Here is a 15,014-nt window from a genome sequence, read left to right on the forward strand (position 1 = left end):
GGTACATTAGTGAATAAAGACTCAACATCAAGACTCGTCATGAAAAGATCTGAGTCTTGAGAAATTATGGCCTCTTTAAATGCATAGGAGTTATTTAGAGAAAAGGTGTTTTTTGTTAAAGGTTCCAGTAAGGGAACGAGGAACTTGGCTAGTTTGTAATTAGGGGTATTAAAAGACGACAAGATAGGTCTCAGTGGAACATTGGGCTTATGGATTTTGGGTAAACCATATAAAATGCCATAGGAAGACCCCGAACAGAACAAATTTTGGTAGGTAGTTTCAGTTATGGATTTTTCATTTTTAAGAGTCTTTAAAAATCTATTAATTCTATCCTCGGTTTTAAAAATATTATTAAAATTAGGCTCACCAATTTTCAGAAATTTAGATTCATCATTTAAAATACTTTCCATTTTTCCCACATATTCCTCCTTATCTAAAATGACAGTTCCTTTGCCTTTATCGGGTCTTGTAATGATAAGATTGTCTCTATTGGCAAGAGTCCTCAATATATCAAAATCTGTTTTCTTAAAAAAGGGTGTCCACCTGGTTTTTAGTTTCCCAAATGCAGCATGTGATATTTCATATAGTTTGGATTGCAGGTTACCAAGATTCATGTCAAAGGGCAGAGATTTAAGCCTTTGAAATAGTGACTCTAGAGGTAGAAAAAAATTTAGAGTAATTAGGTCTGAAGTTTGGAAGACAGAAATCCAAACCCAACGACAACAGAAACTCTTCTCTTTTAGATAAAACATAGTTAGAATAGTTAAAAACAGTTATTCGGTCTTTGTTAAAATTTGGAATAAAAATACCCAAGCTTTTAAGTTTCCTATTATGGCAATCTTGTACGGTGGAAACGTACTCAGAAATACTCTTATTAAAAAGTTGTTTAAAAATTATAGAGTCAATTAAGGTAAAAGAGTTACATACAGTTTTAAGAATATTGCTAACGGCATCATTATGATTGTGAACAAATTTTTGTTTATTGGTTATTTCTATTTCTAAGAGACATTTTGTGGCATCATGATAAAATTGCGTTTGATATAAAGACGATCTATATAGTTTAAATTTTACAAAATTCGGTACAATGCTATTCAGTTGACAATACTGAAGGAATTCTAGATCGAGTTTGGCTTTCTCCAACTTCTTGACACGCTTCTCCAGAGTCCTGCACTGTGAGAGAAGTCCAGCTCCATAACGATGTCGAACTAGATCGTGAAAGTGAAGGAAGCCCCTCGATCTAATGCGGAGTAGGAAAAGCAACACATAGAAAAAGCTACGAAACTCCATGCCGCAGGCAGCTCTCCGTTGGTTCCACTCACAGCAGCGCCCAAGTTAAAAGGAGTCCAAGAAACATCTTCGGTGAAGGCAGCAACAGCCAGTAATGAACACAAATTTCATGGTATGGATAGGGAAAGAGTTGTTCAAATTGTCCTTTTTTTATTATTCCCAACGTTTCGTGATTCTTAATCACATTGTCCAGGGCTAAAAATAAAACATATACAAAAGAATTAAGAAACAGTTAAAATTTTTTACAAATTCATTCAAAACTATAAAAACAGTTGAAATTTAAATGAAAATTAAAAGGAAAAAATGAATAAATAAATATATATACATCAGACAGAGTAGTGGAACCAACCTCGCAGAAGCGTAGTGAGAAACTGTATGCCAACAAGAGTTAGAAAATAAACCAAAGAAAACTATGACAAATACAACTGAATAGAAGAAGCTTGGGTATTTAACGACGGAACTAGTCGTTTGATCAATATGGACTCAAGAAGAGGTAAGTCATGGTTATTTGACACTTGACCAATGATGGTAAAATCTTTGTTTTCAATATTTTGTTTGCACATTATAGCATGAGTCCGAATATTAGAATGTTCAGGGTTGGATATTCTGCAACCAGTTCGATAGCTAACACCTCTATGGGAATCAATTCTGACCTTTAACAACCTCTTGGTAGATCCTACGTAGGTCCCAGAGTTACACTTTGGGCAATTATATTTATATACCACACCAGAGGACATATAAGGACTCAATCGATCTTTGAAGTGAAAAAACGAGCCAATAGTGAGAGGGTTCTTAGGGATGAGTTTAACTTCCACAGCTGGGAAGTGTTGTTGGATAATTTCAGTAAACTTTTTCTTAAGGAAATCCTCATGAAGAAAAGGAAAACTAGCATAAAATTTTAGTTTAGGAACTTTAAGTGTTTTTGGAGTCTGAGCCAACTTGTCATTCAATAATCTATTAAGAAGTTTAAAAAATATTTTGGTGGGGAAACAGTTTTTCTTAAAATATTCACATAAATAAATAATTTCAATATGGAACGATTCCCAACTAGAGGTCAAAAGGAATGCTCTGTGGAGAAGAGTAAAAATAGAATTAGTTTTAAAATTATAAAAACAAGAGCTAAAAAAGTTTGAACCTAACCCAGTGAACGTCTTTTTTCTAAAAATCGTGGTACTAAAACCTTCTCTATTTCTAGACACCAACACATCTAAAAAGGGGAGTTTGTTAAATCTCTGCCCTTTGACATGAATCTTGGTAACCTGCAATCCAAACTATATGAAATATCACATGCTGCATTTGGGAAACTAAAAACCAGGTGGACACCCTTTTTTAAGAAAACAGATTTTGATATATTGAGGACTCTTGCCAATAGAGACAATCTTATCATTACAAGACCCGATAAAGGCAAAGGAACTGTCATTTTAGATAAGGAGGAATATGTGGGAAAAATGGAAAGTATTTTAAATGATGAATCTAAATTTCTGAAAATTGGTGAGCCTAATTTTAATAATATTTTTAAAACCGAGGATAGAATTAATAGATTTTTAAAGACTCTTAAAAATGAAAAATCCATAACTGAAACTACCTACCAAAATTTGTTCTGTTCGGGGTCTTCCTATGGCATTTTATATGGTTTACCCAAAATCCATAAGCCCAATGTTCCACTGAGACCTATCTTGTCGTCTTTTAATACCCCTAATTACAAACTAGCCAAGTTCCTCGTTCCCTTACTGGAACCTTTAACAAAAAACACCTTTTCTCTAAATAACTCCTATGCATTTAAAGAGGCCATAATTTCTCAAGACTCAGATCTTTTCATGACGAGTCTTGATGTTGAGTCTTTATTCACTAATGTACCTGTGGAAGAAACTATCAATATTATTTTAAACAAATTATTTTCTGAACCTAATACCACTTTTAATGATTTTAATCGCACGTCTTTTAAAAAACTTTTGGAGCTAGCGGTGCTGGACACCTCTTTCGTTTTTAATGGTAATTTGTACAAACAACTTGATGGGATGGCTATGGGTTCCCCCTTGGGACCCACCTTTGCTAATATTTTCATGTGCTCCCTGGAGGAGACCATGCTGGAAAATTGCCCTTTAAGTTATCATCCCTTGTTTTATGTTAGGTATGTTGATGATACCTTTGCTCTATTCAGAGATGAGTTCGGCGCTGAATCGTTCCTTGACTTTGCCAACTCACAACATGATAACATATCATTCACCGTAGAAAAGGAGGAAGATAACAAACTCCCCTTTTTAGATGTGTTGGTGTCTAGAAATAGAGAAGGTTTTAGTACCACGATTTTTAGAAAAAAGACGTTCACTGGGTTAGGTTCAAACTTTTATAGCTCTTGTTTTTATAATTTTAAAACTAATTCTATTTTTACTCTTCTCCACAGAGCATTCCTTTTGACCTCTAGTTGGGAATCGTTCCATATTGAAATTATTTATTTATGTGAATATTTTAAGAAAAACTGTTTCCCCACCAAAATATTTTTTAAACTTCTTAATAGATTATTGAATGACAAGTTGGCTCAGACTCCAAAAACACTTAAAGTTCCTAAACTAAAATTTTATGCTAGTTTTCCTTTTCTTCATGAGGATTTCCTTAAGAAAAAGTTTACTGAAATTATCCAACAACACTTCCCAGCTGTGGAAGTTAAACTCATCCCTAAGAACCCTCTCACTATTGGCTCGTTTTTTCACTTCAAAGATCGATTGAGTCCTTATATGTCCTCTGGTGTGGTATATAAATATAATTGCCCAAAGTGTAACTCTGGGACCTACGTAGGATCTACCAAGAGGTTGTTAAAGGTCAGAATTGATTCCCATAGAGGTGTTAGCTATCGAACTGGTTGCAGAATATCCAACCCTGAACATTCTAATATTCGGACTCATGCTATAATGTGCAAACAAAATATTGAAAACAAAGATTTTACCATCATTGGTCAAGTGTCAAATAACCATGACTTACCTCTTCTTGAGTCCATATTGATCAAACGACTAGTTCCGTCGTTAAATACCCAAGCTTCTTCTATTCAGTTGTATTTGTCATAGTTTTCTTTGGTTTATTTTCTAACTCTTGTTGGCATACAGTTTCTCACTACGCTTCTGCGAGGTTGGTTCCACTACTCTGTCTGATGTATATATATTTATTTATTCATTTTTTCCTTTTAATTTTCATTTAAATTTCAACTGTTTTTATAGTTTTGAATGAATTTGTAAAAAATTTTAACTGTTTCTTAATTCTTTTGTATATGTTTTATTTTTAGCCCTGGACAATGTGATTAAGAATCACGAAACGTTGGGAATAATAAAAAAAGGACAATTTGAACAACTCTTTCCCTATCCATACCATGAAATTTGTGTATATATATATATATATATATATGTATATATATATATGTATATATATATATATGTATATATATATATATATATAGAGAGAGAGAGAGAGAGAGAGAGAGAGAGAGAGAGAGAGAGAGAGAGAGAGAGTTATATAAACTCTTATCCTCGTCAATGAAAATATTATCATTGGAGTTAAAGATATTATATGAGATTTATCTCGGACAAGCCCACTAAATGGCATAATGTGTTCCGGAATTTTTTTTCTTTTTTTTGTATTGTATATTTGTGTAAATTATAATGTTTTTCCTAAGAAAACTTTTACACTTTTTAATCTTTGCATATACGAAGCAGATCGTTAAACTAACAACTGCATTTCGGCTGGCGGTGTTCTGCAGCACACCAAGTCCCTTATCAAACTTTGGCCATTATCTGAAACTTTAGTGGCTGATACTTTTATTTCAAAACCCAGATCTCACCCCTCCCCAGGACGCCCAAACTATCCACTTAAACTAGTGTTTTTAATGTCTCCCCCCCCCCACCCACCACATCAAAACTCCCAGAATTCTTGGTCAAACTATCGTCTGCTTTTAAAAATATAATGTAAAATTCAAGGTTTGGAATTTCATCCGCTCTGGGAAGATGTTTTAAACCAACGTACAGACGCACACATATAAATAAATGTGTATATATATATACAGTATATATATATATATATATATATATATAATATATATATATATATATATATATATATTAATGATGATAATAATAACAACAATACTAATAATAATAATAATAATAATAATAATAATAATAATAATAATAATAATAATAATAGTAACACCATTGCATAAAATTACATTGAAAATCTTAACCCACAAAACGATTACAATCAACTTTGTAGACCTAACAATGTTGATCATTCATTTTCAATTGGCCTGCATATATTATCGCTGCATATTACATATCGAACCAGTCCCCTAATGTCTGTTGCAATTTCTTTTACTTGAACTGGGTTATTTTGATCACAAATCGAAGAGTAAACCTAATTATATTTTATCCTTTCGCACAGTCTCGTACCATCGTCTTTGCACAAGAGCCCCTCGGCTATTGAAGGACAGGCGAACTAAAGAGATATTTCTCATAGCATTTATTCAAAATTTATAAAGCTTTGGATCTTACAAGCCTCCATAAAGCTTGAGGTCTTTAAAGACTTTTTAAAGATTGAGGTCTTCAAAGACTATAAATCTTGGATGTCTTGAAAGACTTTATAAAGATTGAGGTCTAAAGACTTCATGATGCTTGAGGTCTTTCAAGACTCTATAAAGCGTGTGGTCTTTAAAGACATTAAGTTTTAGGTCTTTAAAGACTTTATAAAGATTGAGGTCTTTAAAAACTTTATAAATATTAAGGTCTTTAAAGACTACATGAAGCTTGAGGTCTTTAAAGACTTTATAAAGCTTTAAGTTTTTAAAAACTTTATAAAGCTTGAGGTCTTTAAAGACTGTATAAAGCTTCGGGTCTTTAAAGACTTCATAAAGTTTGAGGCCTTTAAAGAGGAAAGTCTATACATGATAAATAATTTACCTTAAAAAAACTGTTTTCCATTCGTTGTCACAAAACTTTTTATATTTAAAGATAAAATAAAACTTGCCTAATTTAAAGTATCTCTCAACTCCCTAATATATCTTTTAATTGAAAGATAAGAAACTTTTCATAAAATGAAAAGCTTTTAGAAAGGAAAAAAATAATTGTATAAACATAACAGACCAAAGAAGTAAGATCATTTTAAAAGTAAAAGTTGTAAACTTTGAGCTATCTAAGAAGGTAGAAGTTTGCAAAGTTTCATATCTACAACAACAAAAACACGTTTATAAAGTTTTATATCTCTGAAGAAATAATCCCGCACTTTTGTGATGTTAGATATTTCAGAAATGAAAATAAAAAGTCACATTGAAGAACACACCGAAGAGTGGAATCTCCAAATGTATTCTTCTCCCTTTTTCAAGAGTCGGGAAGATTTATGTCTCGCAGTCGTGAAATATAATCAGTCAAGAAATGGCCTTCTCTTCGGAGGAATGAGGAAATGAATCTCTCATTGTGGGAGGAAGAGGAAGAAGAAGAATAAGAGGAGGAGGAATGAGACTTGCCGGAAACACAGTGCTGGAGTGAAAATAGTTTTAATAGGATCCGCTTTTTGTTGGGAGTTTGGTAGGCATTACAACCTTGTATTCCTTTGTATAGAGAACGAATATTTTAATCCTTGGTTGTGATGGCCGATGTGGTAACGTCCTTGACTGGTGAACGCCAGACGGGTTCGGGTCCCGCTCAAACTCGTTAGTTCCTTTGGTCACTGCAACCTCACCATTCTTGTGAGCTCAGGAAGATGGGTTTAGGGGTAGCTTGTAGTTCTATCTGCTGAGTCATCAGCGGATTTTCCCATCGGCTTACAATGTCCTCCAGGAAAGGAGTCGCTGGATCATTTAATTTTCCATATCCCTGATCCAATATCTCTGACGGACGACACTGGAGTAATGAAATAAAAAGTCTTTTAACGAAGAATGAACGTTTGTCAAATAAAATCAACGTTTCGACATTAATGACCTTAGTTGTGACGCTGTCAGGAAAAAAAAAAAAAAAAAACATCCAGCAGATAAAAGTTCTTCATTAATTGTGGGTAAATACGAAGAAATATGAAACCTTGTCAATAGGAAGTGGACCTTTTTTTTTTTTTTTTTTTTTTTTTTTTTTTTTTTTTTTTTTGCAAATATCCTGTGTATGTATTTTTATCAAGTATCGAGTTTCTTCATATAAGTGAAACCAGGATATAATACTGGTTCACACGCAAAATACACACGTGCACACATATACATATACAAACTGAGACACGTTTTATGTGTGTGTATATATATATATATATATATATATATATATATATATATATAGATATATATATATATATATGTTATGTATATATATTTTACATATATATACATATGTATAATTAATATATATAAATTTATATATATATAGATAGATAGATAGATAGATAGATAGATATAGATATATATATGTTATGTATATATATTTTACATATATATACATATGTATAATTTATATATATATATATATATATATATATATATATGTAAGTATGTATGTATACATATAATATATATATATATCTTTTTTAATGTATATACATATATACACACACATATATATATATATAATATATATATATATATATATGTAAATATGTATATAAATATATACAGTATATACAAATACATACATACATATTATATATATATGTATGTGTGTGTGTGTGTCAAGAAAACAACAACAAATGCAGCTGTTTCTAGTCTACTGCAGGAAAAAGGCCTCAGACATGTCAAAGCATGTCTGATGTTTGGTCCATTTTCATCTCCACGCTGGCTAGTGCGGGTGGGTGATGGTTGCAGATTTTAGTCTAATCGCTCACAGCAAACCAACCTAGTATGGAGGGCCCTACCTAGTGCAGATTTGCTAATCATGCGCAAACCCTTCACGTATAAAAATTTTTTTTTTTTTTTTTTTTTTTTTTTGTAATCTTACATTTAAGTCGCATTGTTATATGTCGAAATATGCATTTATTCATATACTTGGAAATAGAACGTATCTAGACGTCGAAATCACGTAAGAAATCCTTAACGATGACTAAGGTCTCTCCAGCAAAAAAAAAAAAAAAAAAAAAAAATCCGGGATGATCCGTTTCCTAAGTTTTAATTACAGCATTTTGAATATATCCTCCATAAATCGTAGCAGCTGATATGACTTTTATCAGAATATTTATCGTGGATGATGGCTGAAGTTTTCTTACCTCCGTCAATGCGAATTTGGTAGGTGGTTATGTTTTCGCCCGTTTGTGTGTTTGTTTGTGGACAGGTTCCTGGCCATAATATTAATCGTAGAGTAATGAAACTTGCAAGGATTAACTGATATGTAAAGAGCTGAAAATTATTAAATTTTGGAAAGTCAAGGTCAAGGTCAGGGTCACGGTCAAGCAAAATGTCCAATTCACGTAATCAGCCATACGTTTGGACATCGTTGTCACACAGACTTCAAACTTGGTTCACATTTGAGTGTGTGAAAATCCACGCCAATTAATACTTGTAAAGGGCAAAGGTCCAGGTCGAGCAGAAGGTCAAGAAATGAGCTGCCGCGCGGAGGTCTGCTCTTAACTCTAGTTCTAAAAGCGTTCCCCTGCTCGATTCGTTTGTCTGTGCTTATATAGATTTTGGAATAATTTTTTACAAGTAAAAACCAATCTGCCAAGATGGGAAAAATAGACCCAAAATAAATGAGATGCCAGATGCCACCAGAACAAGGCCACCTGTTGTCGAACATTAGGTGATATACTGCAATGTCAGCGACTTATATTTCCCGTTTTTTGTCATGTTATATTTTTGTCTTTTTTTTTCATAAGCCATTACTGAAACGAAGTTACAGTTCTTCGTGGTTTTGAGAGATAGTCGCTCTGTTCTTCCGACGATAGGTCCTTTTTTATGTCGATAGGAGATCCGGATAGTACTTTATTTTGTAGCCAGATCATCTACAGTATAGGAGTTGCAGAGTGTATAGGCAGATTATCGATAGGGGTTGCCAAATAGTTTTTTTTATTTTTAGGCAGATTATCGATAGGGGTTGCCAAATAGTACTTTATTTTGTAGTCAGATTATCGATAGGGGTTGCCAAATAGTACTTTATTTTGTAGGCAGATTATCTATAGGAGTTGCCAGATAGTATAGTCAGATTATCGATAGGGTTGCCAAATAGTACTTTATTTTGTAGTCAGATTATCAATAAGAGTTGCCAGATGGTACTTTATTTTGTGACCAGATTATCTTAGGAGTTGCCAGATAGTATAGTCAGCTTATCGATAGGGATTGCCAAATAGTATTTTATTTTTTAGTCAGATTATCGATAGGAGTTGCTAGATGGTACTTTATTTTGTAGCCAGATTATTTATTGGAGTTGCCAGATAGTACAGTCAAATTATCAATAGGGGTTGCCAAATAGTAATTTATTTTGTAGTCAGATTGTCGATAGGAGTTGCCAGATAGTACTTTATTTTGTAGTTAGATTATCGATAGGAGTGGCCAGATATTACTTAATTTGGTAGTTAGATTATCGATAGGAGTTGCCAGATATTTCTTTATTTGGTAGCTTATCGATAGGAGTTGCCAGTTAGTACTTTATTTTGGAGATTAACTTGGCTCTGCCCAGAATGTATTGGGCGTGATTAACTTTGCTATTAGGTATTCTCCAAAGTTCGTCTCTCTTATCTCGAACGTTTAAAATGCAGAGATAAAAGTAAAAAAAGGTAACGTTCAACGCCAAAGAAAAGTTCAAATCGGCTTCGTAATGGAGGAAGGTTAAAAGTCGGGTCAAACTAGATCACGAAGAGTTACAAAAAATTTAACTGCTGATTTTTCAAGCAGCGAGTTTTTTTTCTGAGCTTTTTTACTTGGGTATTCAAAGTAAACGTCATTTTAGTTTCAAATAAACGCTCAGAAGAGAATGTTGCTCTCTGTTTCGTTGACAGCAATTTGTAGATCAATCTCATGACTTAAAAATGCAGACTGACCTTCAGAGGAAGGGGATAAAGGAGGAGGAAAACGGCTGCTATAAAGTTATGCAGCTGATACCAACATTTTTGGTGACAGAGAGAGAGAGAGAGAGAGAGAGAGAGAGAGAGAGAGAGAGTGAGGGAGCTTTTATTGGAATGTTAGAGTGATGGCAGAGGGTCTTTTTAAAAGATAGTAAACCTGAAGAACAGAAAATGTAAGAACACATGTGAAGCAATGTATGTGAAATAATGCATTCGTTAATAAAAGGATGCAGTGCCAGTGTTTGTATTTCACAAACTCAGACAATTAGCCTTATTTAAATAACCCATTAGATTTCAAGATCAAAAGACACCAGAAAAGGCTTCTTTAGAAAGCTATGGATCAGAATAACGATTAGAAAGTTTTTAAAGATTGTGTAAAACTGGTCATCCACTAACTCTTGATGATGATGATGATGATTATTATTATTATGATTATTATTATTATTATTAGTTAAGCTACAACCCTAGTTGGAAAAGCAGGGTGCTCTAAGCCTAAGGGCTCCAACAGGGAAAAATAGCCCAGTGAGGAAAGGAGACAAGGAAATAAATAGACCACAAGAGAAGTCTGCCTTCACGTAGATTGAACAGTTATTTTTTCAGTGCTTTCGAGTTGCGTTCTATTGTTCAGGGCATTAAGTATTAAAGATGTCTGGTTTCAGTTTAAATTTCACCCAAAAGATACTCATCAGAACGTCAGCCGGGTATGCCTAAAGGCCCTTTCACACGAAGGGCAAATGCACGGCGGGCAGTCGCTGTTACCAAATTTGTCGTATGGGTGAAGATCAAGAGTGTAGATGAAACCATCAAAGTGACCCTGCACGTTGTTCACCTACCTGTGCCTACTATCTGCCTTGGACTGTCTGATCTGGTAACACTGTTTCCAAGTGAAAGAATTACAGGCAAATCAGAGTGCACACCCTGCATTTGCCCCTCGTGTGGAACGGCCTTAATTCCCACCAGGGAATCTAACCACAGTAGTAGGTTAGCCAGGGCACCAGCCACCCGTTGATATACTACCACTAGAGAGTTATGGGGTCTTTCGACTGGCCAGATAGTACTACATTGGATACTTCTCTCGGGTTACGGTTCAATTTCCCTTTGCCTATACACTCACACACCGAATAGTCTGGCCTATTCTTTACATATTCTTCTATGTCCCCATACATCTGACAACACTGAGATTACTAAACAATAAATCTTGCTTCACTGTAATTATTCAACGGCTACTTTCCTCTTTGTAATGGTAGAAGAGACTCTTTAGCTATGATAAGCAGCTCTTCTAGGAGAAGGAAACTCCAAAATCAAACCATTGTTCTTTAATCTTGGGTAGTGCCATAGCCTCTGTACCATGGTCTTCCACTGTCTTTGGTTAGAGTTCTCTTGCTTAAGGGTACACTCGGGCACACTGTTCTATCTTATATCTTATTTCTCTTCCTCTTGTTTTGTTAAAGTTTTTATTGTTTATAAAGTGATATTTATTTTAATATTGTTGCTTTTCTTAAGATATTTAATTTTTCCTTGTTCCTTTTCCTCACTGAGCTATTTTCCCGGTTGGAGCCTCTGGGCTTATAGCATCCTGCTTTTCCAACTAGGGTTGTAGCTTAGCAAGTAATAATAATAATAATAATAATAAGCAGGTTAAACTCACGGGCTTAGGCCCGACTCAATTTACTGTCCCTGCTAAAGAAAATAGTTCAGATTCGACGACTGCTATGACCTTTACTGTTTTGAAGCTTGGTAATTAGACTAATCAATCAAACAACCTGACTTTTTTAAGTACCAATCTTATGGAGCACTTTCAATAGATCGTACTTGTGTGAACGCGAGTAGTTCACTTCGCCAATTAAACGAGTGTTTATGTGTTTGTATGAGTGCTGCTATATTGAAAGCACTCTTGGAACTAAAACTTACTAGCAAATCCCATTTCAGTCTGTTACATTTCCTCTATCTTATTTTATGGCGCTCTCGCTTCTTAGTGTTAGATTTACTGAATTTCAGAGCCTTATTGACATACACACACACACACACACACACATATATATATATATATATATATATATATATATATATATATATATATATATAGTGTGTGTGTGTCTCTGTCACTCAGAAACACATACACACACATATATATATACATATATATATATATATATATATATATATATATATGTATATATATATATATATATATATGTGTGTGTGTGTGTGAAAATAATACTTGACTATAGTTTTAAGAATTTTCAGAAATTGATTTCGGGTAGATCATGTTGTAAACATACTGTGGTGTTATGACGCCTTTGGTTTGTTACCCTATTAATGGAACTCTGCCAACTAATTTTCAGAAGGTGAAGTTCAGTATAGCTTCAGAATCCCCATCTCGATGTACCTCTGCTTGAAGAATGTATTTCATATTTTGTAGGAATTTACCATAAATGTCCTTCTCTTATAAAGGGATCTATGCTTACTATTAACGATGCTACCTTTTGTTATTTTACGATAGGGGGTGACCTAATGTTCTTGAAAACCATAACCGGTGCCAAGTGCCGGTGTGGTGACCGATGCGGTAACATCCCTGACTGGTGAATGTCAGACTAGGGTTCGAGTCCCACTCAAACCCGTTAGTTCCCTTTGGTCTTTGTAACCTCACCATCCTTGTGAGCTAAAGATGGTGGGATTTAGCGGAGCCTATAGGTCCATCTGCTGAGTCATCAGCAGCCATTGCCTTTCCCTCCTTGGTCCTAGCTTGAGTGGAGAGGGGGCTTGAGCCCTGATTATATATACTATATACAGTATATATGGTCAGTCTCTAGGGCATTGTCTTGCTTGATAGGGCAATGTCACCGTCCCTTGCCTCTGCCATTCATGAGTGGCCATTAAACCTTTAAATATGTGTCATTTCTTTTCCTTAAGTTTAATTCGAAAATGAATTTCTTTTTATAAGTTTCCAAGAAGAGTTTTGGTTATGGACATGAATGTGGAATATTTATGTACTATTTTGCATGAATATACATCATATTTTTTATTTTTTTTATTCCCTTTTAAATGTCATTTAACCATTATGAAGTACTTGAATTTTTCTTAACCCGATTATGTGAAAATTACTAGATCTAATAATCGGTTTATTACCCAAATAACCTTAGATGTAAAGTATCAAATGGCCGAAGGAATGAAAGTAGCTATAGAGAGTACGTGAAATAACCCCTCCAGTGGTACAGTTGGCTTCAAGAATAACGGTGCGCTTCACGGGAAGTCAAGATGTCTATTAGCAGGTAACGCTGTTTAGCAAAGGAGAAACTATTGGCAACGCTGCCTGTAAAACAAAGTACCTGAGCTTATAAACACGCGATCAAACGCATTTTTATTAATTTTACGGTGATGTATAGAAAAATATCTTTATTTGCTTAACAGAACTTGGTAAAATTATTAAGGACACTTTTGATGGCATGTTTGTAAGCTCAGCGACTTCACTTTCCAGGCAGCGTTGCCAACATTTACTCTTTTACTAAACACATCGTAACCTACTACAATGTGTATATATATTATATATATATGTGTGTGTGTGTATACACATTGTCAGTATGCATATATTGTATATATACAGTAATATATCTGGTAAATAATATACAAACACATATATACAAATATATATGTATATATATATGTATGCATATATATATTTATATATATATATATATATATATATAATGTATATATACACATATATATAGTAATGTATGTATGTATGTATGTATGTATACTGTATATACATATATATATATATATATATATATACATATATATATATATATATATATGTGTGTGTGTGTGTGTGTATACTGTATATACACATATATATATATACACACACATATATGTGTATATATGCATATATATACACACACATACATACACACACCAATACGTTTACCAAGCATAAGCCAGACTTTTTTGTCCCATCTTTTTTATCTTGCCAGAAATTCTGAGTGCATCGCTTGTTGGCAGCAAGAAATATTCCTTTTTCTCCCCTAATCATTTCCATCGTTCTTTTACCAACCAACAGATGGCGCGGACAGTCCTTGTAGTCCTAATGGCAGTTCTGGTGTTGATGGCTACCGTAAGCCACGCCCGTTACCTACCAACCCGAGCAGATGACTCTCGCATGGAAGAAATCAGAGAAATCCTTAGAGAGGTAAAGGATTTTTATCAGATTGGGTCCTTTTCCCCCCTTACCATATTGCAAGTTTTAATGTCGCATGACGCACGCTCTCTCTCTCTCTCTCTCTCTCTCTCTCTCTCTCTCTCTCTCTCTCTCTCTGTTAATGGATTAGAAGCTTTTTGGAAAATCGGAAAAAAGTCTGCGATAGAATAGTTTTTAAAAGTTTTTCCTTTTTTTGCTCTCTCTCTCTCTCTCTCTCTCTCTCTCTCTCTCTCTCTCTCTCTCTCTCTCTCCTCTCTCTCTCTCTCTCTCTGTTAATGGATTAGAAGCTTTTTGGAAAATCGGAAAAAAGTCTGCGATAGAATAGTTTTTAAAAGTTTTTCCTTTTTTTGCTCTCTCTCTCTCTCTCTCTCTCTCTCTCTCTCTCTCTCTCTCTCTCTCTCTCTCCTCTCTCTCTCTCTCTCTCTCTCTCTCTCTGATTGATAGCATTGTGGCAAAAAATTTACAATTCGGCTTTTTTCTTTCTTTCCCTGAATAACTTTTTACAACGAAGCTTCATTTT

The 15,014-nt window shown here is 34.1% G+C and overlaps 1 protein-coding gene across 3 annotated transcripts in view; it reads left to right on the top strand.

The window, feature by feature from the left end:
- Positions 1-15,014, top strand: part of LOC137627673 (uncharacterized) — a 559,839-nt gene that overhangs the window by 541,516 nt on the left and 3,309 nt on the right. For all 3 annotated transcript variants that reach the window (XM_068358863.1, XM_068358864.1, XM_068358862.1), the window contains one exon: positions 14,357-14,485. In XM_068358863.1, coding sequence (XP_068214964.1) covers positions 14,357-14,485 — 129 coding nt within the window. The remainder of the gene's footprint in view (positions 1-14,356; positions 14,486-15,014) is intronic.

This window comes from Palaemon carinicauda, chromosome 35 (genome assembly GCF_036898095.1).
Source record: "Palaemon carinicauda isolate YSFRI2023 chromosome 35, ASM3689809v2, whole genome shotgun sequence".
NCBI lineage: Eukaryota > Metazoa > Arthropoda > Malacostraca > Decapoda > Palaemonidae > Palaemon > Palaemon carinicauda.